This window comes from Nerophis lumbriciformis, linkage group LG30 (assembly GCF_033978685.3).
Source record: "Nerophis lumbriciformis linkage group LG30, RoL_Nlum_v2.1, whole genome shotgun sequence".
NCBI classification, from domain to species: domain Eukaryota; kingdom Metazoa; phylum Chordata; class Actinopteri; order Syngnathiformes; family Syngnathidae; genus Nerophis; species Nerophis lumbriciformis.
The window spans coordinates 23880618-23906839 of record NC_084577.2 but is presented as its reverse complement, the minus strand read 5'-3'; the positions used below and the strand labels follow the sequence as shown (position 1 = coordinate 23906839).

General features: G+C 39.8%; 1 protein-coding gene across 1 annotated transcript in view; it reads right to left on the bottom strand.

Annotated features, from left to right (window-relative positions):
- Nucleotides 1-26222, bottom strand: part of gosr1 (golgi SNAP receptor complex member 1) — a 51409-nt gene that overhangs the window by 5282 nt on the left and 19905 nt on the right. Inside the window, exons 6-7 of the mRNA XM_061925833.1 lie at nucleotides 22922-22996; nucleotides 3276-3305 (exon numbers count right to left, since the gene is read on the bottom strand). Of these exons, the coding sequence (XP_061781817.1) occupies nucleotides 3276-3305; nucleotides 22922-22996 (105 nt within the window). The remainder of the gene's footprint in view (nucleotides 1-3275; nucleotides 3306-22921; nucleotides 22997-26222) is intronic.

Here is a 26222-nt window from a genome sequence, read left to right as displayed (position 1 = left end):
ATTGGTCAATCAATCAATCAATCAATCAATCAATCAAAGTTGACTTATATAGCCCTAAATCACGAGTGTCTCAAAGGGCGACACAAGCCACAACCCAGATCCCACATCAGGGCAAGAAAAAACTCAACCCAATGGGATACAATGAGAAACCTTGGAAGGGACCGCAGATATAGGGGGGGACCCCCCCGGCGACCGGTGCACAAGCTTACTGGCTGGGGGCTTCAGTTCAAAGTCAATCAATCAAAGTCTACTTATATAGCCCTAAATCACGAGTGTTTCAAAGGGCAGCACAAGCCACAACCCAGATCCCACATCAGGGCAAGAAAAAACTCAACCCAATGGGATACAATGAGAAACCTTGGAGGGGACCGCAGATGTGGGGAACCGCAGATGTGGGGGACGCCCCCCAACCCCGGCGACCGGTGCACAAGCTTACTGGCTGGGGGCTTCAGTTCAAAGTCAATCAATCAAAGTCTACTTATATAGCCCTAAATCATGAGTTTTTTCAAAGGGCCGCACAAGCCACAACAATATCCTCGGCTCAGATCCCACATCAGGGCAAGAAAAAACGCAACCCAATGGGAAAACAATGAGAAACCTTTGTTTCCCACAGTCCCCCCGCCCCCATGGGCGACCGGTGCAATGGACGTTGAGTGGATCTAGCATAATATTGTGAGAGTCTAGTCCATAGTGGATCCAACATAATAGTGAGAGTCCAGTCCATAGTGGATCTAACATAATAGTGTGAGAGTCTAGTCCATAGTGGATCTAACATAACAGTGTGAGAGTCCAGTCCATAGTGGATCTAACATAATAGTGTGAGAGTCTAGTCCATAGTGGATCTACCGGTAACATAATAGTGAGAGTCCAGTCCATAGTGGATCTAACATAATAGTGAGAGTCCAGTCCATAGTGGATCTAACATAATAGTGAGAGACCAGTCCATAGTGGATCTAACATAATATTGTGAGAGTCTAGTCCATAGTGGATCTAACATAATAGTGTGAGAGTCCAGTCCATAGTAAGGCCAGTTGATTCCCAAGAATAGGAAAAAAGCAGTTTTGTTTTAGATTTAAGTGACAATACTTTTAGGTCTGGGCCGATAAGAAATTTTGATGGACCTACAAATTATTGCCGATATACGATATTAGTGCCATTATTTTTTTAAGACCACCGACGCAATAATAATACATAATAATAATGCTTGTATATCTTTTCAAGTGCAATAAACATGCATTTCTCGTATATTTTAACGTTGTAATTGGAACTTTTAAATGCCCAAGGTAAATAAAACAAACAAATAACAATGAAGTAGTCTTTGTTAGCAACATATATATATTTATATATATATATATATATAGAAACCCACATATAAATAGATAGATAGATAGTACTTTATTGACCCATGTGCATTTTAAAAGTGTATAATTATTCATACTGATATTTGTGCCTCCATTAAACTACTATTCTATACAATGGTTCTCAGCCAACATATCCAAGATAAAACATTAGTGAATGCCACAATGTTCTTGACTACATACGTAGTATTTAAGATTGTTTGTAAATAACATTGCTGAACGAGGACATTTTTATGACAAGTGATTAATATAAAGGCATAAAATCCTAACAGCAGAAAGGAAACAAACTGCTAGAGCAGGGGTCGGCAACCTTTACCAGTCAAAGAGCCATTTTGACCAGTTTCACAAATTATAGACAACAATGGGAGCCGCAAAATTTTTTTGAAATTCTAAATGATACAACACTGCATACATTTTTTTTTCTTTGCTTTGTGCCATGCCAGTGGTCTCAGACACGCTGCCCACACCTTTATAAGGAATTTGAAAGCTGGTGCGGCACGCGGGTTTTAAATGAATGGCACTTGTCAGCGTCATGCGTGCCGTGATGGTACAGCATATAGAACCCACTACAATCAGCGTGCCTGATCAGCTACACGTTGTACGGGGTTTCCGTTTGCTCACATAGGTGACAGCAATGCATACTTGGTCAACAACCACACAGGTTACACTGACGGTGGCGGTATAAAAAAAACTTTAACACTCTTACTAATAATGCGCCACACTGTGAACTCACACCAAACAAGAATGACAAACACATTTCAGGAGAACATCTGCACCGTAACACAACATAAACACAACAGGACAAATACCCAGAATCCCATGCAGCCCTAACTCTTCCAGGCTATATTATACACCCCCGCTACCAAACCCCGCCCACCTCAACTGACGCACAGAGAGAGAGGGGGGCGGGAGGGGGGTTGATGTGTGAGGGAGCAGGGTTGGGGTGGGGGCGGGGTTTGGTGGTAGCGGGGGTGTATAATGTAGCCTGGAAGAATCAGGGCTGCATGGGATTCTGGGTGTTTGTTCTGTTGTGTTTATGTTGTGTGCAGATGTTCTCCCAAAATGTGTTTGTCATTCTTGTTTGGTTTTGGTTCAAAGTGTGGCGCATTATTAGTAAGAGTGTTAAAGTTGTTTTATATGGTCACCGTCAGTGTAACCTGTGTGGCTGTTGACCAAGTATGGCTTGCTGTCACATACGTGTGCAAGCAGCAAATGTATATTGTAAAACAAGTGTTGGGTTGGCACGCTATTAATACAGATTGTAGAGGTCGCCAAAAGTTGTACCATCATGGCACGCCCTTATTATAGCTGTAAGGGTGAAAATCGGTGAATATTAATCCCGGGAGTTTTCTGCGAGAGGCACTGAAATCCGGAAGTCTCACGGGAAAATTGGGGGGTTCAGCAAGTTAGCTGCTGAGCTGCATCAGAGTGATCAAAGAGCCGCATGCGGGTCCGGAGCCGCGGGTTGCCGACCCCTGTGCTAGAGGAACATTTTCCCACCTTTGGGCAGGGTGAACTGTACATGAAAACTCATGTGCAGTACATTATGTTCAGGGACACAACATGGTTGCAATGTGTTTCAATCCTTGCGAATGCACACACATTGTATCTCATCTAGGTTACAAAAGAAGAAGGACCCCCCTGGAGAGAGTGGAAAAAGGAGGTGTGTGCTCTTTAGCATTTATTTTGCCTGTAGATAGCTCGGTTCACTCTCTCTCTGCGCTGGTATTTCTATTGCTTATCCTTACTCCTGTTATGTAGAATAAATTGTTAAACTTCAGGTCTAGTCACCTCATCATTTTAGCGTAACAAAATATTTTAAAACGGTGGACTTTTCCCCCGTAAAAGGGTCAGAGGGGGAAGGAAGTCTTAATAAAAAAAAACATTAGAGAAAGATTAGGGTTAGTTTGGTCTTACCTTATTGTGTCATCCATCAGTCGGTCCGAACTACAGATGGAAAAAAAAAGACAAGTGAGTAATCAACAATAAGCACGGTGCCAAAAAGTAATTTGAACGTCTTACACTGGTCCCATTGTGGTGTGTAAGATAACCAATACTAATAACAAACACAGATTTAGACTTAAGGATGAAAGAGAAACAGCTTAAGGGCCCAGAGGACGACGACATATAACTTCAGAGGACGCTCACATCGTTCTGTCCTTGGTTAAAGAAGACCACCTCAAATACGCCTAACTTTGTCTACATGTCACCAAAAACATCTATAAACAGCCATCTCTGATTTTTTGAAATATGAAACCGCATGTATCGGAAGTGTCCCAATACAACTTACCCACTTCCGATGCCGATATTGGAGTTTTGAATAATGGCCAATACCCATATGTTTTTACCACTTTGTCGTGTGGAATGTTAAAAGAAAAGGCTTGATCAAGTGAGGTGAAGTGAATTATATTTATATAGCACTTTTCTCTAGTGACTCAAAGCGCTTTTACACAGTGAAACCCAATATCTAAGTTACATTTAAACCAGTGTGGGTGGCACTGGGAGCAGGTGGGTAAAGTGTCTTGCCCAAGGACACAACGGCAGAGACGAGGATGGCGGAAGCGGGGATCGAACCCGGAACCCTCAAGTTGCTGGCACGGCCACTCTACCAACCGAGCTATACCGCCGAAATTAGTCAAACAGGTGTGAAAAACACTAACATATTTATCATCAACCGTCTGCAATGGACTTCTGCTGTCTTTAGTTCAGTTCAAGTGTTGTTGTTTTGGCTACACCTAGTTGTAGGGATGTCCCGATCCAGGTTTTTGCACTTCCGATCCGATATTGTTTTTGCACTTCCGATTCGATACTGACCGATACCGATACTGACCGGCCTATCCGAGCATGTATTAAATTTTAAAGTTATTTAGCCTACTTAGTTGTCAGAATCATGTTGAAAAGGGTTTTAGTACTCTTGATAACAACTAGCCAGCTGAATTAGGGGAGTTTGAATAATACACAATGGTTGTTAACAAGAAACTGACCTGTTTATTCAAGGATAAACACAAAATAGACAAAATTATACATGACAAACAGAAATGGCATCATTGAAACTAGGGCTGGGCGATATGGCCTTTTTTTAATATTGCGATATTTTAAGGCCATATTGCGATACACGATATATATCTCGATATTTTGCCTCAGCCTTGAATGAACACTTGATGCATATAATCACAGCAGTATGATGATTCTATGTGTTTTGATTGATTGATTGAGACTTGTATTAGTAGGTTGCACAGTGAAGTACATATTCCGTACAATTGACCACTAAATGGTAACACCCGAATAAGTTTTTCAACTTGTTTAAGTCGGGGTCCACTTAAATTGATTCATGATACAGATATATACTATCAGATATATACTATCATCATAATACAGTCATCACACAAGATAATCACATTGAATTATTTATAATCCGGGGTGTGGAGTGGGGCGCCTGATGTAAGTGTCAAAAAGACAGCCAAAAGAGTTTGATATGAGAATAAATCTAAAGTTAAAATATAGGGTAGAAATGCACCCAATTGCAGGAAATGTAGTCTTGATTTTCAAAATGTTCTTTCAAGGCTTGCATGTCTACATTAAAACATTCTTCTTCATACTGCATTAATATATGCTACTTTTAAACTTTCATGCAGAGAAGGAAATCACAACTAAAAAAAATCACAAATTTTTTCAGACGATGTTGATGTGGAAATTTTTGCCTTGCATTTTGATGGTGTGGACGTGTGGCACCGAATGGAGATAAGCGTCTCGACAGACGTTGCAATATTTGAACAATGATGACGAAAACTGTTTTCTCTGTCGTGTCCGTGTGTCGAAAATTGTTATGCGCTTATTTTTTTATTTGATTTTGTGCGTGGCATAGATTTGCCGTGCGCCGAGGACGTTTGAGCAGGCGCGCACCTTAGCGGCTGCGCTAGCATCACAGCTAACGTTAGCCATTCTGCTACCTCTCTGCTGGGAGAGGACGTATACGTATGTGACGTATGACGTGACAGTATGTGACGTGTGTAAGAAGTTGCGCTTGCTGTCTGTGAGAAGGAGACAGAAGAAGGAGTGAGAAGAGCCTTTAGTGTAATGCCAGCAGCTAAAAGCAACTGCGTGAGAATCCAGACTTGTGGATGTGTTGAAGGTGTGCTGGAAAATGCGGAACGGAAATAGGGAGCAGCAGAAAAGTGGAATGTATTATTTGAATCTGTGCGTTGGAAAACACGGACCGGAGTTTCTTTTAAAACTGGATCTGGATCGGCATTTTCCCATGCCTTGTTGATACGCATTTTTTGGCAAATATCGGCGGCAGATCCGATCCAAATATCGAATCGGGACATCCCTACCTAGTTGCCATAATAATTTATCAAGTTAAGCTTATGATGATGGATGATGCGGACACATTTGTTACTGGATACTTTCTAATACGCTTCTGCCTTGGAGACTTTGTATCTGTAAGAAATATGCAACTATAAATATTTGATACTTGTTTGTAAAGAACAATTTGCTGTTTTAGACTGCAAGTATTGTTCAATTAAGGACACTTTTTGCGCATGTAGCTTGTGTAGCCGCTTGCTCCCAGTAGCCTATAGCCTACCATGTTTACCTTATGTAAAGGACTTGACTCAAATAGAAGAAAAAAACGACCGTGTGTGCTTATTGGAGGACATTAAGATGACCACTGGTTGTCCAGCTTTGCACCAGTACAAACGCTGCATCGGAGCTTGAATAGGACATTTTAGATGCAAGTTGATATAATTAGACAATTGTTTTTTTGTACAAGTGTGATGATAAATTATTACTTTTCTTACAGAGAATATGATAAAGTCATGCTTGTCTAAAGCACACAACTACTCTGTTTTCAACAGCGATTTTGTGTTTTAGGTCCGTCAAAAACAATGCTCTCTGCAGTTTATGCCCTAATTGGAATCAATTGCGATCATGTTCGTTATGTAAAAGCAAAACTTCACATATTGCATTACACTGTCGATCAGCAATGTTCATTCCAGAACTCATCAATGTCATTCCTAATATGTGATTCGGTTACCAGACTAACAGGATTTCTGGCTGTGATAAAAGGCTATATAGACCTCTCCCATTTCTATCTAAGCATTTTATTTCTAAACCCAGAAGACACTAAAACATCTTTGACGTTTAACCTAAAGATTAATGAGTCACTGTTATCTCAATCCTGTGTGTCTCACTTTCTGAACCGTGCGTCGGCAGCTTTGGAGGCCAAAAAAAAAAAAGAAGAAAAAGCTGGAGCAAAAAAGATCTCAAACTGTGGCACAAGGAAAAACATGTTTAGCGGATCTGGAAAGCAGCCAGACTAGTTGAGCCACTGTCAAATCCAAAGCCCAAGTGTTCTGCAGGCTTCCCGTTTCTGGCTTGGCAGCAAAATGAAGGTCTGATCAATCGTCTGTTATGGCGAAATTAAACATTTGATGAAAATCCAATTAGCTGATGAAACTGGATTCTAACAGGTGCCAATTTTAAAGTGGAGGCTCAAAGCCAAGCACAAATGGACTGGATGGGCATTTGAAATCAATTAATGTATTACTTTTATATAGGGGTGTACCGATAAACGGTATTAAGGATAACTGGGGTAAAACTCTTGACAATTAGCATTACCGTTTTAATTAAAATGATGGGAAAAACCGTTAATGATATCTGCAGTGCTGACGGCGAGACACAGCTGACAGGTGACTAGATTTCACAGGTGGTACGTGTTAATCTAATCATCTGTTGTCTTTAACAGTAAGCGGCCGGGAGCAGGAGGGGAGAGAGGATACGGACGTGACTGAAAAGTTGGAATCAAATCTATGCACATTAAAAACGTTGTTAAAACTGCCCGCTTGGCTCTTGTGCCATGTTTACAGTGGAGCTGCTAGGAGGCAACTTCCACAGAGTGTTTGCAGTGTAATTTCAAAATATTAGTTTTTGATCAAATTAAAGTAAAACGTGTTATGAAGTATCTCTGTCATTTTGTATTCATTGTTTGTTTTTTTAAAAAGTAGGGTGAAAAACAATTGGGAAAATTTGAAAATCTAATTTTTGGTGAAAACAGATTTTAATTTTAGGCCATATAACCCAGGCCAATATTTACAGAAAACAATGCTGAAATATTACACTTTGGACGGAAGACATGCATGTACTCTTTCTGACTGGAAGTGTGACCACTATCATTAAGTTGTTCCAGCATGAACCTTTAATGGACCTGCTCCTCCTTCCCTCTGAACACATTCATGAACACTCACTTTCATGGGCAAGAGATGGAAAAGCAGATACAAAGGATGGAAGCCAGTGATAAGGAGCACAGATTAATTAAAGACTGATAGAACTTAAATTCAATCTAAAAGGGTACACTGTAAAAAAAAAGTTATTTTGATGCAACTTGAAAAAATTGTTGCAACAAATTCCAATCAATTTTTACACGTTTAGATAACTATGTTCTTTAATTTGTTAAAACTTTGTATACTTAAATTGGTGATAGGTTGAAGATGCAACACAATTAGGTTTATTAAACATGACAAAAGGCAGCTAATTAATTACACCAGACCTAATTAAATGTATTTTATAGGTTGGTAAAACTTGGTATAATCAAGTTGGTGATAAGTTGAAGATACAACAAATTTAAGTAACATTTTCCAAAAAGTATGCAAAAATGAAGGTGGGAAAAAGACAGCAAATTAAGTGCACCACACCAAATTAAATTATATAAAAGTTAAAAAATGTTACTTTGATGTAAAATTGATTGGAAAATGATGTGCCAATTTTTTTCGCTTTTGTAAACTTAGTTTTTTTTTTAAATTTGTTAACTATTTAGTTGGTAAAAGTTAAAGATTAGACAAAGTTAAGTAGAACTTTCAAAAAAATGGTCCATTTTGCAAACCGAAATTCACCAATTACACACTACTTCTGATATTTAATGACCAAGATAAAGAATGTTTTGAAGGAGACATGGATACAGTGCTTCATGTTCCCAAGACTATCCAGCAATGACAACAAATGCCTGAGATGCATGCTGATCATCATTTCCCAGCGTCACCACGTACATCACCACCATGGTTATTCAGGTAAATTAGCGTGGGTAAATATTATTTAGTTTCCTCCTGCTTTACATGCTCTCCTTATTAGTAAAGAATAAAGGAGAAATACATACGGTGTAAAACAAGACAGTGCGAAGTACTTTAACAAGGATGTATGTGCCCTATACACAAGACTCCATACTGTTGTTCAGGCTACTAACACACTTTAGACATTTTCCCTTCTAGCATTATAGCACTAATAGGACCAATAAGTGTAACTCTACCCACATCTTCAATCCCCCATTTCCTCTAGTTATTATTTTCAGTGCCCCAAAAGCACATGCTGAAGGAGTATAATGTTTATTGGCACAGACATTCATTCACAAAGGCTCCCACAGGACTCACTCATGGTGCCAGTATTCCCTCCCGCTCCCTAACACTCGGCCCACCTGTCTCTGCAGCTACAGTGATTAAAACAGCCAGGAAATTACCAAACTCTATCTTATTCTGACATTGAAAAAAAGTCATTTGCTTCAATATACTGTATTTTTCGGACTATAAGGCGCACTTAAAATCCTTTTATTTTCTCAAAACTCGACAGTGCGCCTTATAACCCGGTGCGCCTAATGTACGGAATAATTCTGGTTGTGCTTACCGACCTCAAAGATACTTTATTTGGAACATGGCAAAATGATAAGTATGACCAATAGATGGCAGTCACACATACACTGTAAGTGATATAGTACATGTAGACTGCAATATGATGGTAGTCACACATAAGAGATACGCAAAATGATTATTAGCATTCAGACAGGTTAAAATGTTGCTAAAACCATCACTGTTTGGGCGACGAAAAACGTTGAAAGTTTTCCACTTGTATCGCTAGCAACGGCATTAGACTTGTGTTTTTTTGTCCCAACGTGGTCTTTTACATCGCTAATTCCTCCGTGTCCGATCGAAAATTCTTGTCTGCACAAGGTGCAATTCGCGTAGTTTTCACCCTTTTTGGAACGGATAATTATTCCCGGATAGGCTTTTGAATATTCTTCACGGAATGACTGCAGTTTTCTTTTCGGTTTAAGACTCGTTTGCGATTTTTCTCCGGCTGATTCCATGATCGTTCGCTCGTTTGGAAACAATGGCAACTGTATGGCGTCACATTAGTGCCAAAAATCCGAGGGCATAAAAGCTGTTATCGCGCGCTGATTCTCCACTTCGTGCGCGCGCGCGACACCATTTTGCGCGCGCGTGGTGCCTTTCTGCGCGCGCGCGACGCCTTTCTGCGCGCGCGCGACGCCTTTCTGCGCGCTCTCTGTGTACTCCTGGCATCTCTCCTCGCGCTGTCATGTTTCTTTTTGGCACTTTGGGGGCGGGTATGCTTAGACGGCCCCTTCTTTCTGATTGGCTGTGAGCATTTTTCATATGACCAATCATTCTCCAGTGTAGCAACGTTGTAGCCATCTTACTTCGGACATCTAGCCTCAATCATTACATTGATGTCAATGGTACATGTACTACTTAAATTACCATAACTTGCTCGATTTTCGACCAATTTACAAACGGTTTGCCTTGTTACAAATCTTATTACATGTAGATATGACATAGGATGCTGTACCTGTTGAAATTACCTCTTTCGCTTTAAAAAAAAAAAAGACTTAATTGTGCCACATAGTTGTGTAGGGTCAGTGTTAGTCAGTTCTCTGATTATTTTAAACTGTTTCAGAATACATTATTAAAAGCTATTTTTAACATTTTAAAAACAAAATTCAAAGATTATTTCATTAATTTTATGGCTGAATCAAAAGAAATTCCATAAATTAGAAAACAAATGTTCAAGAAGAAGTGAAAATATAAAATAATGTTATGGTTGGATGTTATTGCTGGTGGACCAGTTCTGGCTGAAAGATGTGATTATGGTGTTTGTTGTCTTATTATTTATTTGGGTCACATTTTGTATTACCCTGTATTGTGTTTATGTGGTATGAAATAACCTTCATCAGCGCGCGACATGTTTTTATCCACTTCTTCCTCCGTAAATCTTGATACATATTGACGATGACCTGCCCTGCTATACTTCTGATTGGCTCTGAGCATTTTTCAGCGTTTTTCGCCTGACCAATCAGAAAGAAGAGGCCGTCTAAGCATACCCGCCCCCAAAGTGCCAAAAAGAAACATGACAGCGCGAGGAGAGATGCCAGGAGTACACAGAGAGCACGCAGAAAGGCACCGCGCGCGCGCTAAAAGGCACCACGCGCGCGCAAAATGGTGTCGCGCGCGCGCACGAAGTGGAGAATCAGCGCGCGATAACAGTTTTTATGCGCTCGGATTTTTGGCACTAATGTGACGCCATACAACTGGTGCCTCGTGGTTGGCAGCGGTGCTATAAATAGCCTCGCGCATGGCATTCGGAATGGCTCGATAGGAAGTTACGGGAAGCAGTGTCGATTGTCATTGTTGTTACGCGATTTCGTGAATAAAACTTTTTTTAAAATATATATTTTTAATGAATGAATAACCGTACTTTTTATCACTGCAACCGTAACCCGGAATAGGTTGATGAAAACCGTACTAATTACGGGAAAACCGGAGTAGTTGACAGGTATGGATACGTGTAGACTGAAGTAAACAACACCAAAATTGTATATGTTCCATTGAAAATATAGAACATTACATGTAGCGCTCAAAAATCTATCAAAATGTTTTAGTACGACTTTGGTATGTGTATAGGGCACATCGATGGATTGTACTGTGCTTCAACATACGAGTATTATTATGGTGTGTCTAAGGTAAGACATTATCTGGCCTTTTGTTTCGCAATATTATGCAAAAGCAACTTTTCTTACTTTCTGGTACCTGCTGATCTGTATTTGGGATCTGGATAAGTCTTGAAAATTTGTGCGAGTTCGCCTTTGTAGTACGTAGTCGATAAGCTTCTTTTTCTCTATCTTCTTGTTATGGGAAATTCATCCTCCGCTGTTGCCAATTCTAATATAAAGTAGCGTAAAGTTCAAACCTATATCTGTCAGTAAACTCGCCATGAAAGCGCTAAAACATACCGGTGTAGTGAGTTTACATTATTCACCCAAGGAACTTTAGTTATTAGAGAGTTCCGGTCGGATGGTTTTTCACGGAACACATTTCTGGTGTCATTAAAACAGTTAGCTCCATCTTTTGACACTTCTTCCACTCCCGTCCTTGCACGCTACACCGCTACGACAAAGATGACGGAGAAAAGACGCTGTCGAAGGTTAGCCATGTAAATAAGACCGCCCACAAAACGGCGCATCTTAAAGCGACTGTCACAAAGTGGTTTGGAGGTGATCTGTAAAACATCATCTATGCAACATTTTGACCAAAGAACCACCATTACATGTTATGTAGACCAGTGGTCCCAAACCACCTCTGTAAAAAAATTTTGTATTTATTTATTTTTTATTAAATCAACATAAAAAACACAATATTTCCATTATATATATATCAATATAGATCAATACAGTCTGCAGGGATACAGTCCGTAAGCACACAAGATTGTATTTCTTTATGACAAAAAAAAAATTCTAATAAAATAAAATAAAATAAAAATACCATACCCACCCCGGTCCGTGGGACAAATTTTCAAGCGTTGACCGGTCCGCAGCTACAAAAGGGTTGGGGACCACTGATGTAGACCACAAGGAAGTGTTTTACATTTAGAAAAAAATAATAATAATATGACCCCATTAATACGCCGTATAATCCGGTGCGCCTTTTGTATGAAAATAGACCTGACTAGACCCGGTCATTGGCAGTGCGCCTTATAATCCGTTGCGCCCTATGGTCTGGAAAATACGGTAGTCCTAAAACTGTGTGGCCGTTTCAGCAACATTCACACATGCTTATGATGCCTAATTACGTAGTCGTTTACATCACAAAAAAATGCATGGATTTCTAATGTAAACGGAATGTGTCCCCGACCTCAACCGCATGCGCAAATTACGTCAAGACATCATATACGCTTTGTGTTTACAGTAGCTAACATGGCTCTAGGGGGGGTAATGGTACGTGTATTTGTATTGAACCGTGTCGGTTCGGTTCGGAGGTGTACCGAACGAGTTTCCACACGGACATATTAAGTAGCGTAACGCACGTTATGTAAACAATGCACACCGAGGCACAACACACGGCATGCTAGCAACAACCGGGCTACGGTAGACTGACCATACGTCCTCTTTTCACCGGACATGTCCTCTTTCGCGGGGCTGTCTGGGCGGAGTTTCTTAAATGCCTCAAATGTCTGGCATTTTGAGTTAGGGTTGCGTGTATTTTCAATGTACGTTCAGGGTTAAGAAGGGGTTAAAAACAAAACAAATTGTGGAGGTGTGCGCGCAGCAGCATTGGTGAGGGAGGGGCAGAGACAGAGAGAGCGAGAGAGTTATGATAAACGCGCATGCGTCGCCAGGCTCTGCTTTTTATCCATAGATTTATCAGATTTAATTTTTTATTATCTATAGCAGGGGTGTCAAAAGTGTGCCCCGGAGGCCATTTGCGTCCCACAGCTAATGTTTTAAAGACCCACGGCACATTCTAAAAATACTATTAAAATAAACAAAAAACATAACAAAAGTGAAATAAATAAGCTTAAAAGGTTAAATGTAATTTAGAAAAAGTTGCAATGTTGACTAATAAAACAAAGCTGTTTTTTTTCTTTGAAACTGTCATTGCTCAAAACATAACATTGAATCAAAATCAATGTTATTATGAATTATTGACCCATCCAAGGTTCTGATTACTTCACATCAAATATTCCACTAAGAAAAATATTTTTGGTGGAAGATTTTGCAAATTTGGTAAATAAATTACCAAAAAATTTATATTTTGTTTTATTACTGTACCGAAAATGAACCGAACCGTGACCTCTAAACTGAGGTACATACCGAACGGAAATTTTTGTGTACCGTTACACCCCTAAATGGCTCCAATTCAAGTTTGTCTTATTCCGGGCGGAGTCAACATTTCCTTAACCAAATGATTTGGTGTACGACATAAAGAAGGAAAAGGCCTTGAATTCTGGCTCTCGCAGTTTAAGGCAATTGTTTTGACTGCTCAAAGGAGCATGTTAGCAAGCAGTCGTGGTGGGACATGGACGTGAGTTCTCAAACACTTTCTTTCTGACTCTTTTCTGCTCATTTGTCCACTCTTTCTTTTTGTGACCGTTTATTTTGGTGAAATATTACGGCGTCACATTAGTGCCAAAAATCCGAGCGCATAAAAACTGTTATCGCGCGCTGATTCTCCACTTCGTGCGCGAGCGCGACACCCTTTTGCGCACGCGGGGTGCCTTTTTGCGCACGCGCGGTGCCTTTCTGCGCGCGCGCGACGCCTTTCTGCGCGCTCTCTGTGTACTCCTGGCATCTCTCCTCGCGCTGTCATGTTTCTTTTTGGCACTTTGGGGGCGGGTATGCTTAGACGGCCCCTTCTTCTGATTGGCTGTGAGCATTTTTCATATGACCAATCATTCTCCAGTGTAGCAACGTTGTAGCCATCTTACCTCGGACATCTAGCCTCAATCATTACATTGATGTCAATGGTACATGTACTAAATAAATTACCATAACTTGCTCGATTTTCGACCAATTTACAAACGGTTTGCCTTGTTACAAATCTTATTACCGGTACATGTAGATATGACATAGGATGCTGTACCTGTTGAAATTACCTCTTTTGCTTTAAAAAAAAATGACTTAATTGTACAACATAGTTGTGTAGGGTCAGTGTTAGTCAGTTCTCTGATTATTTTAAACTGTTTCAGAATACATTATTAAAAGCTATTTTTAACATTTTAAAAACAAAATTCAAAGATTATTTCATTAATTTTATGGCTGAATCAAAAGAAATTCCATAAATTAGAAAACAAATGTTCAAGAAGAAGTGAAAATATAAAATAATGTTATGGTTGGATGTTATTGCTGGTGGACCAGTTCTGGCTGAAAGATGTGATTATGGTGTTTGTTGTCTTATTATTTATTTGGGTCACATTTTGTATTACCCTGTATTGTGTTTATGTGGTATGAAATAACCTTCATCAGCGCGCGACATGTTTTTATCCACTTCTTCCTCCGTAAATCTTGATACATATTGACGATGACCCGCCCTGCTATACTTCTGATTGGCTCTGAGCATTTTTCAGCATTTTTCGCCTGACCAATCAGAAAGAAGGGGCCGTCTAAGCATACCCGCCCCCAAAGTGCCAAAAAGAAACATGACAGCGCGAGGAGAGATGCCAGGAGTACACAGAGAGCGCGCAGAAAGGCACCGCGCGCGCACAGAAAGGCACCGCGCGCGCGCAAAAGGGTGTAGCGCGCGCGCACGAAGTGGAGAATCAGCGCGCGATAACAGTTTTTATGCGCTCGGATTTTTGGCACTAATGTGACGCCATAAAATATTACTGGGTTTTCTACAGAATGCCAGTATACTTGTGTCTGACGTCATCATATCATTTGCATAATCGGCGATGATGCATATATTTTCTTTAAAAATGTTATGCATACATTCAAAAACAAATCTGTGTTAATATTATTCACATTACCGTATTTTCCGCACCATTAGCCGCACCTAAAAACCACAAATTTACTCAAAAGCTGACAGTGCGGCTTTTAACCCGGTGCGCTTTATATATGGATAAATATTAAGATTCATTTTCATAAAGTTTCGATCTCGCAACTTAGGTAAACAGCCGCCATCTTTTTTCCCGGTAGAACAGGAAGCGCTTCTTCTTCTACGCAAGCAACCGCCAAGGTAAGCACCCGCCCCCATAGAACAGGAAGCGCTTCTTCTTCTACTGTAAGCAACCACCCGCCCCCGGAAGAAGAAGAAAAAACGCGCGGATATCACCGTACGTTTCATTTCCTGTTTACATCTGTAAAGACCACAAAATGGCTCCTACTAAGCGACAAGGATCCGGTTCATGAAAAGACGCAATCTCTCCATCCGCACACGGATTACTACCGTATTTCACAGCAACTGATATTCCTGTGAACCGCACTGTGGAACGGGAGCACGTACGGTGAATATTCGCACCACAGGGAATGAGAAGTCATCCTTCACTGTGGTTCTAGCTTGCCATGCTAACTTCCACCCATGGTGATATTCAAAAGGAAGACCTTGCCAAAAGAGACCTTTCCAGCCGGCGTCATCATAAAAGCTAACTCGAAGGGATGGATGAAGAAAAGATGAGCGAGTGGTTAAGGTAAGTTTAAGTTTACGCGAAGAGGCCGGGTGGCTTTTTTCACGCAGCTCTGTCCATGTTGATATACGTATGTTTGTGATTGCACATTTGCGTACATTTTGGGAGTGAACAGAGTTGTTAGAACGCTGGTTTTTAATATATTATTAAAGTTTGACTGACCTATCTGACTGTTTTTTTGACATTCCTTTAGCGCAGTTAGATGCGGCTTACAACACGGGGCGGCTTATTGGTGGACAAAGTTTTGAAATATGCCGTTCATTGAAGGCGCGGCTTTTAACCCAGGGCGCCTTATGGTGCGGAAAATTGTTTTTATATCCTCTGCTTATTGTAAAATCCAACACAGTTTTTTCACTATATTCTGCTCTCCCTAAATCTTGGAATTTAGTTTGCCAAATATGTAAACAGTCCTTTGAATTAGAGATGGAAAAAATAATAATAACTTGATGTTGTCTAATTGATATTATCCACAAAGAAGTCACTGTAAAAGCTAAGCACAAAAAATAAAGTACGTCAATATACACGTAAAGTGCACAGATATGTAGAGATCGTGTTAAACTAATAATACAGTTTGGAATAAACTGGAAAAATGTGATACAATTATAGCTTGATGCTAACGTACAAATTTAGGGGAAACTTTGAATTATGATGCTTATTGCTTTTTGATGACATATTGGTCCAAAGAATTGATCCAATCATGCAGACTGCAGTCAAATTGGCTACATACCAGATTTCTATCCACATAAGAAGGTCGGAAAGAAATGTGGACTTGTGCTGGTCACATTGACATAAAATGTCATGTCCCCAATGATGCTCTGCAAATGACTTTTTTGATATTGTTTTCTTTTGTTATGAAGTTGTGTCTTTTGATGGGTGTGCAGTTGAGGCAACACTTTACCACCCCTCAGCACACATATTTTTAACAATAAAAACAATCCTCCTAAAATGATTGCATACACACTGTCCCTATACTTTCTATTCTTCAAATGTACAAAGTCAAGTCGGACACTTGTAATGGTCACCACCCTTTATCGAACATATTTTATATCGAGTATGCGTCTATCGCGATATAGATTGATATCGTTTTATCGCCCAGCCCAAGTCTCAACCTTGACAAAAACGGCCTCTCTCGCTCTTCTTTCAAATCATCGGTCGTCTCTGTACAGAATATGTACATTTTTGTACTCAAAAGACTGCAGTTTCTCTTTCAGGTGGAGGTAAACAGCTGAGTATTGAAAGAAAACTAGAAAACATTGAACATCGTATGTAAAATTCTATAACATGCATGCAAAGAACTGAACTGAAGAAATGTTTCTCATTTGGCAACAGTATCATTTAGCCACGCCCCCTCTGGTAATATACTTCCAGTGTCGTGAGCTCTGTTTACAATTTATCATGTCAAAAATATACCTTCTCTCTGGCTACTAATAAATACTGTCGAACTAGGGCTGGGCGATATATCGATATACTCAATATATCGCGGGTTTGTTTCTGTGCGATATAGAAAATGCTATATTGCATACTTGCCAACCCTCCCGGATTTTCCGGGAGACTCCCGAAATTCAGCGCCTCTCCCGAAAACCTCCCGGGACAAATTTTCTCCCGAAAATCTCCCGTAATTCAGGCGGACTCAGGTCCTCCACAATATAAAAAAGCGTACCTGCCCAATGACGTTATAACTGTAGAATGATAGAGGGCGAGTTCTTGGTTTCTTATGTGGGTTTATTGTTAGGCAGTTTCATTAACGTCCTCCCAGCGCGGCAACAACACACAACAACAGCAGTCACTTTTTGTATACCGTAAAGCAGTTCGTCTGCCGTAAACAGCAATGTTGTGACACTCTTAAAAAAGGACAATACTGCCATCTAGTGCATTTGATGAAAGCACTTTTGTGCGTGCCACACAGCAATGCATCAGAGAGGGTGTTAAGCATGGTTCGAAAAATAGTGACAGAGAATAGAACAAGGATGGACAATTCAACCCTTAACTCAACAATGAGTAGATGAGTGTTATGTGTGTGTGTATATGTGTAAATAAATGAACACTGAAATTCAAGTATTTATTTTATATATATATATATATATATATATATATATATATATATATATATATATATATATATATATATATATATATATAATAAAATAAATATATATATATATATATATCTAGAATTCACTGAACGTCAAGTATTTTTATATATATATATATATATATATATATATATATATATATATATATATATATATATATATACACACCGGTACTTAAACTTACAAAGATATATATATATATAAGAAATACTTGACTTGGTGAATTCTAGCTGTAAATATACCCCTCCCCTTTTAGCCACGCCCCCAACCACGTCCCCGTCCCACCCCGACCACGCCCACTCACCTCCCGAAATCGGAGGTCTCAAGGTTGGCAAGTATGCTATATTGTGATATTGGAGTATACGTTCTCACGCAGTTGCTTTTAGCTGTGGGCATTACACTACAGGCTCTTCTCACTCTTTCTTGTCTCTCCTTCTCGCAGAGACATAAAAACAAGCGCACCTTCTTACATACGTCACATACGTATACGCCCTCGCGGAGCAGAGTGGTAGCGTCATGGGTAACGTTAGCTGTGGTGCGAGTGGTAATACGAGAGCAAGAAGGTGCGAATCTGGTAACAAATGAAGGAAGAATGAATTCCCAAGAAAAACAGCACAGGGTCCATTGTCTGGCAGTGGTTTGGCTTCAAGTGGGAATATGTCGAACAAACAAGTGTCAAGTGTGGGGCAAAAGCATTGCTACAAAAAGTAGCATTACTGCTAATATGTGGCATCATTTGAAAAGTCACCTGCTAGAGCAGGGGTGCTCACACTTTTTCTGCAGGCGAGCTACTTTTCAATTGATCAAGTCGTGGGGATCTACCTCATTCATATATATAATTTATATTTACTTATTTATGAATTATATGTTTGTGTTAACAAGTTAAAGGTGTTTAATGATAATACAAGCATGTTTAACACATATAGTTAATATTGTTAATAAATTAAAGGTGTTTAATGAAAATACAAGTATGTTTAATACATATAGTTAATATTGTTAACGAGTTAAAGATGTTTAATGATAATACAAGCATGTTTAACACATATAGTTAATATTGTTAATAAGTTAAAGGTGTTTAAAGATAATGCAAGCATGTTTAACACATATAGTTAATATTGTTAACAAGTTAAAGATGTTTATTGATAATGCAAGCATGTTTAACACATATAGCTAATATTGTTAATAAATTAAAGGTGTTTAATGATAATACAATGTTTAATACATATAGTTAATATATTCATTTTAGAATTGATTTTAAAACCTTGCTGTTTGTTTTTAAAGCTTTACATGGACTGGCACCTCAGTATATCTCGGACCTCATCCAAACTTACAATCCTGCGCGCGCTCTGAGGTCCGAGAGCCAGCTCCAGCTCGTGGTGTCCAAGACGAGACTTAAAACCAGGGGAGACAGGGCCTTCTCTGTGGTCGGCCCTAAGCTCTGGAACACTCTGCCCCTCCATGTTCGAACTGCTCCCACAGTGGAGTGTTGTAAGTCTCGTCTTAAGACCCACTTTTATTCTCTGGCTTTTAACACTACGTGAGTTGTGTGGTCCTCTGTTGTCCTCTGTGTTTTTAAAATTTTGCTTTTGCTTTCTATTTACTGTTTTAATTGGTTTTACCCTTTGAAATTGTTTTTAATCACATTTATTTTATATTGTTTTTAATTGTGTTTAATATTGTTGTGCAGCACTTTGGAAACATTTTGTTGTTTAAATGTGCTATATAAATAAAGTGGATTGGATTGGATTGAATATTGTTAACAAGTTAAAGGTGTTTAAAGATAATACAAGCATGTTTAACACTTATAGTTAATATTGTTAACAACTTAAAGGTGGTTAAAGATAATACAAGCATGTTTAACACATATAGTTAATATAGTTAACAAGTTAAAGGTGGCTAAAGATAATACAAGCATGTGTAACACATATAGTTAATATTGTTAACAAGTTAAAGGTGGTTAAAGATAATACAAGCATGTTTAACACATATAGTTAATATAGTTAACAAGTTAAAGGTGGCTAAAGATAATACAAGCATGTTTAACACATATAGATTCCTTTCTTTCATGAAGACAAGAATATAAGTTGGTGTATTACCTGATTCTGATGACTTGCATTGATTGGAATCAGACAGTGTTGCTGATAACGTCCGCATTTTCGAATGGAGGAGAAAAAAAGTCCTCCTTTCTGTCCAATACCACATGAAAGTGGTTGGTTTTTGGCATCTTATTTAACCAGCTTCCGTACTCCTTTGTATACACTTTACAAGAAATACATTGTCGGCAAACTCCGTAGCTTGCTAGCTTGTGCACGCCAGCTTTCTGAGACTGTTATTTTGTTAGCGCAGGCAGGATGAAGCAGCGCTTTTATTGTGCAGTCGGTCTTTGGAGTTTTGACGACAGGTACGGCGCCAGAGTCTGTTGAAATAAAGTGTTTCTCGCCTTCCTGTCGGTAATTTTTATGAGCTGGCAGCAGCCAGCATCATCTCAGAAGACCCTCGGGTGCCGTGAATGTCAATCAAGTGACGAAAGTGACGTCATAGTGAAGATTTATGATCGCTCATTTTTAGGACTATTTTTTTAATGCCTGGCTGGTGATCGACTGACACACCCTCCGAGATCGACCGGTAGCTCGCGATCAACGTAATGAGCACCCCTGTGCTAGAGAATGAAGAGTGCTTACTCCGCATGTCAACATCTCCGTTCGGTGCCACACCAACATAATGCTGAGGCAACCATTTCCACATCAATACCGTATTAAAAAAATAGTCAACAACAGAAGGAGATAATGTCCGCAAGAACATACACTATTTGATTTCTTATTATGCAGCTCATTTTTATTTGACAGTTATTGAAATATCTTGTGTGACATCATGCACAAAAGTGCACTTTATTTGTTTTGAACTATTGTAGTGGCGTTCTGTACAAAAAGTGCACTTTAATTTAGTGTTGTTTTGATATGTCATCTTAGTGACATCATGCACAAAAGTGCACTCATAGCTTGTTTTAAAATGTCTCTGACAATCTTGCACTTTCTGTTTTGAAATGACATGAATGTTTGTGCCACTGCTTAATAACTGTTTAATAAATACACTTTTAGTTGTGATTTCCCTCTCTGCATGAAAGTTTAAAATGAGCATATATTAATGCAGTATGAAGAAGAATGTTTTAATGTAGACACATAGAATCATCATACTGCTGTGATTATATGCACAAGTGTTCATTCAAGGCTAAGGCAAAATATGGAGATATATATCGTGTATCGTGACATGGCCTAAAAATATCGAGATATAAAAAAAAAGGCCATATTGCCCAGCCATATCTCAAACTACAACTGCTTCGGATTGTAATTATCCAAATATGATTAGCAGCAAAGCGAACGGAGGCGACAATAAGTAAGCTAGCTAGATGGTTAGGTAACTAGAGCGCTTGTTTTGGTGCTTACACTTTTTTCCTTCTATTTATTTTGGGACACCGAAACACGTCTGCAAGTTAGCTAACAATTTACATACCTGCCAACTTTTGAAATCAGAAAAACCTAGTAGCCAGGGTCCAGGGGCCGCAGGCCCCGGTAGGTCCAGGACAAAGTCCTGGTGGGGGGTTCAGGCTTCGCCCCCCGACGCAAAATGATTATTAGCATTCAGACAGGTTAAAATGTTGCTAAAACCATCACTTTTCTATCAGTCACAGTGACTTTTCAAAACAAAAATATTACAGCAAAAATCATATGGGTTGATTGACATGTTTATTCTGTAAGCTAACTTCAATAGTTTGAAATTATTTTGACAGTTAATGCCAGTTATCCTGTCAACCTTTCACAAGACTTCAATTTGTTAATTGAAAGTATAAACAGTATAAACACTTTTTACAGTAAAGAAATGGTAAAACAGTACTAAACAATTCCATTAAAAAAAAAATTGGTGTCATTATTAACTTTCTGTCCAAGCTTGTATAATCTACTGCCTTGTTCAATTGTAAAAAATATTCTGTGCCTAAAATTCACATTTCTATCACAATTATAATACTGTAAACATGGTAAGCTAACTTCATTAAAATTAATAGTCCTGTCAATAGCATGGAATTACAATTCAAATGTAGTTTTTTTGTAAGCCTTTCAAAAGAATTCAAAATATGAAAAATTAATGAAAATTAATTTAAGCTATCAGACACTTGAAAAGTGGCACATCACATCTCTAATGTAATCATTTTAACTTTTCAACAGAAATAGCACTGCAAAAATATTAAGGACATACTTCTGTATTTTGGTAGTTATGCTGTCAACATTTAACAAGATTTCTTCAACTTGGACTTGAAAGCATAAATAGTATAAACACTTTTAACAGTATAACAGTACTAAACAATTCCAATAGATAACATTGGTGTCATTACCTTTTTGTGGCTAAAATCCAAATGTATTCTATCAGATTGATCTTAAGGGGTAAGAGGATCACACTGGAAGGTGATGAATTCTTCCTCAAGTTCTTTCTTTTCATCCTTGCTAAGCAAGTGAGGATACCTTTCTCACTAGCAACGGCATTAGACTTGTGTTTTTTTGTCCCAACGTGGTCTTCTTTTACATCGCTAATTCCTCCGTGTCCGATCGAAAAATCTTGTCTGCACAAGGTGCAATTCGCGTAGTTTTCACCCTTTTTGGAACGGATAATTATTCCCGGATAGGCTTTTGAATATTCTTCACGGAATGACTGCAGTTTTCTTTTCGGTTTAAGACTCGTTTGCGGTTTTTCTCCGGCTGATTCCATGATCGTTCGCTCGTTTGGAAACAATGGCAACTGGTGCCTCGTGCTTGGCAGCGGTGCTATAAATAGCCTCGCGCATGGCATTCGGAATGGCTCCATAGGAAGTTACGGGAAGCAGTGTCGATTGTCATTGTTGTTATGCGATTTCGTGAATAAAACTTTTAAAAAAAAAATTGTTTTTAATTAATGAAAAACCGTATTTTTTATCACTGCAACCGTAACCCGGAATAGGTTGATGAAAACCGTACTAATTACGGGAAAACCGGAGTAGTTGGCAGGTATGCACAAGGTTGACGGCTGTCTACTTTGCTGCTAATCATATTAGCTTCTTCTGCAACTCAGTGTGGCGTTTAACAAATGTTTGGATCCCATTTTTATTGGTATTTCATTCAAACATAAGTGATGTTATGACGCAAAAATTTATGTTTAAAAACACCAATTTCAGCGTTTTCACGTCAATTAAACTTGCACACTTACTTTCTTAGGTGCTCATGTTCCTTCAGAAACAGCTCTGTTCTTCTGTTGTTGACACCAGAGCCACTTTTGTACATCCTAAAAAAAAAAAGCAGAGACGTATAAGACACTCATTTCTATAATAAAAAAAAGTAATGACAAAATCCTTGCACGTCCTCTGAGTCAAAGGCATTGAACAGATGTTGGAATCCCCAAACATCTCCACCGAGAGACTAGCAAGGACAGATTAGGTTGGACTGAGTCGCTTCCTGTTGCCCCTGGGTGATGCTGTGAATAATTTAAAAAAGCGGCATGCGGATCTCTTCAGGCTGGGGTCATTATTAAACACTAGGAGTTAAGTGAAGATTGGACCTTCTGGATCGTTCCTTTCTAATCCTCAACTGTTAATTCCAAATAAAAAGGTTGTATGTACGGCACAAGCACAGCTTTATTTTACATTATCATTGTCACCTCTTCTTTTCAAATATTCTACACAAATATAAGCTTCGGCATAACTGCTGAGTCAACCGGTTCCTATCAGATAGCAGTCGGCGCCAATGCCACTGCATTTCCTTGCATCTCTTTTACAGTAAAAGGCTTGCTGTGATTCAGCGTTAGAGAGCTTTCATGTGAAGCAGCAGCGAGGGGAAACGTTCTCTTGCATTAGCATCCACTTCAAACAACAAATGAGCCGAACCGAAGAGATGCATTTCTAGCGGTGTCACAGAAAAGCCTAAGGATTTGAGCGGAAGTCTGCTGGGATGAGTTTGTCGCCAATTTGTCGACTTTTGCAGCATATGTTTGTAATTAGGGAAGCAGTTATCAATTAGTTTAGTTATCGAGTAATATATTGATTACGGTAGTTTGATTAATCGAGTAATCGGATAAAACACACTTCATAGCCTCAAATGTTTTGGGAAAATAGCTAATATAAACAATGTTCCCGCTTGATTTAACTTTAATTCCTTTTTGTAATAAATGCACATCATCCACTTTTTTTATTAAAGAAAAATCCATCCATCCATCCATCCGTCTTCTTCCGCTTATCCGAGGTCGGGTCGCGGGGGCAGCAGCCTAAGCAGGGAAGCCCAGACTTCCCTCTCCCCAGCCACTTCGTCCAGCTCTTCCCGGGGGACGCCGAGGCGTTCCCAGGCCAGCCGGGAGACATAGTCTTCCCAACGTGTCCTGGGTCTTCCCCGCGGCCTCCTACCGTTCGGACGTGCCCTAAACACCTCCCTAGGGAGGCGCTCGGGTGGCATCCTGACCAGATGCCCGAACCACCTCATCTGGCTCCTCTCGATGTGGAGGAGCAGCGGCTTTACTTTGAGCTTCCCCCGGATGGCAGAGCTTCTCACCCTATCTCTAAGGGAGAGCCCCGCCACCCGGCGGAGGAAACTCATTTCGGCCGCTTGTACCCGTGATCTTGTCCTTTCGGTCATAACCCAAAGCTCATGACCATAGGTGAGGATGGGAACGTAGATCGACCGGTAAATTGAGAGCTTTGCCTTCCGGCTCAGCTCCTTCTTCACCACAACGGATCGATACAGCGTCTGCATTACTGAAGACGCCGCACCGATCCGCCTGTCGATCTCACAATCCACTCTTCCCTCACTCGTGAACAAGACTCCGAGGTACTTGAACTCCTCCACTTGGGGCAAGATCTCCTCCCCAACCCGGAGATGGCACTCCACCCTTTTCCGGGCGAGAACCATGGACTCGGACTCGGAGGTGCTGATTCTCATCCAAGTCGCTTCACACTCGGCTGCGAACCGATCCAGCGATAGCTGAAGATCCTGGCCAGATGAAGCCATCAGGACCACATCATCTGCAAAAAGCAGAGACCTAATCCTGCAGCCACCAAACCAGATCCCCTCAACGCCTTGACTGCGCCTAGAAATTCTGTCTAAGAAAAATCTTATCAAAAATCTCACATCATCGCTCTCATGTGCGCGCTATTGCACGGGCTGTGCGGAAACTGTGTCCATGTACAGTATTTAAAGTTCTGGGCACGCCATGTGGTTCAGATGTCATCGGTTTTTATTAGTTAGACTCAAGCAATTAAAGCAACAGAATATTTATATCGAAGCCTTTTTATAATGATATTAGTCGATTTACCGAATTTTTCGGAGTATAAGTCGCACCCGAAAATGCATAATAAAGAAGGAAAAAAACATAAGTCCCCAAACTATGAAAAAAAACTGCGACTTATAGTCCGAAAAATACGGTAATCGATTAATCGTTTAAGCCCTTCCTGACTACGACAACACATCAAGGGCACATGAGTGCATACTTGCAAATGAGACTCAGCAGTGTAAGAAAACTGGATGGCACAATTATAATTATTAGATCACAGTTAAAGGGGAACATTATCACCAGACCTATGTAAGCGTCAATATATACCTTGATGTTGCAGAAAAAAGACCATATATTTTTTTAACCGATTTCCGAACTTTAAATGGGTGAATTTTGGCGAATTAAACGCCTTTCTATTATTCGCTCTCGGAGCGATGACCAATCCGCCTTTTCTCACTTTCGTCGGTGTGTTGTCGGAGGGTGTAACAACACGAACAGGGACGGATTCAAGTTGCACCAGTGGCCCAAAGATGCGAAAGTGGCAAGAAATTGGACGAAATTTGTTCAAAATACGAGGGTGTGGGGAAAGCCGACGAAATGGTCAGTTGTTTGTTCCGCACACTTTACCGAAGAAAGCTATGCTACGACAGAGATGGCAAGAATGTGTGGATATCCTGCGACACTCAAAGCAGATGCATTTCCAACGATAAAGTCAAAGAAATCTGCCGCCAGACCCCCATTGAATCTGCCGGAGTGTGTGAGCTATTCAGGGACAAAGGACCTCGGTAGCACGGCAAGCAATGGCGGCAGTTTGTTCCCGCAGACGAGCGAGCTAAACCCCCTGGATGTCTTGGCTCACACCGTCCCTTATGCCACCGAAGATGATCAAGAGAAGAATATCAACCCTAGCTTCCCTGGCCTGCTGACATCAACTCCAAAACTGGACAGATCAGCTTTCAGGAAAAGAGAGCGGATGAGGGTATGTCTACAGAATATATTAATTGATGAAAACTTTATTCATTACTCGCGGTTTTACATAAATTATTATACATAAACTGTGTTTACCAATAATTTAGCTTAAAAACATTAATTTTTTTCAATCATTCGAGTACATTCGTGTAGTCTTTTGTAATGCAGTATTTTGTGTCTATTTAGGTATGGTTAACCTGAGTGCTGAAATCGTGGAAAAATATATGTTCTTAGCGCGCCTGAAATGGGCTGTCTAAACTCTCAAAGTGCATGTTGTTGCCAA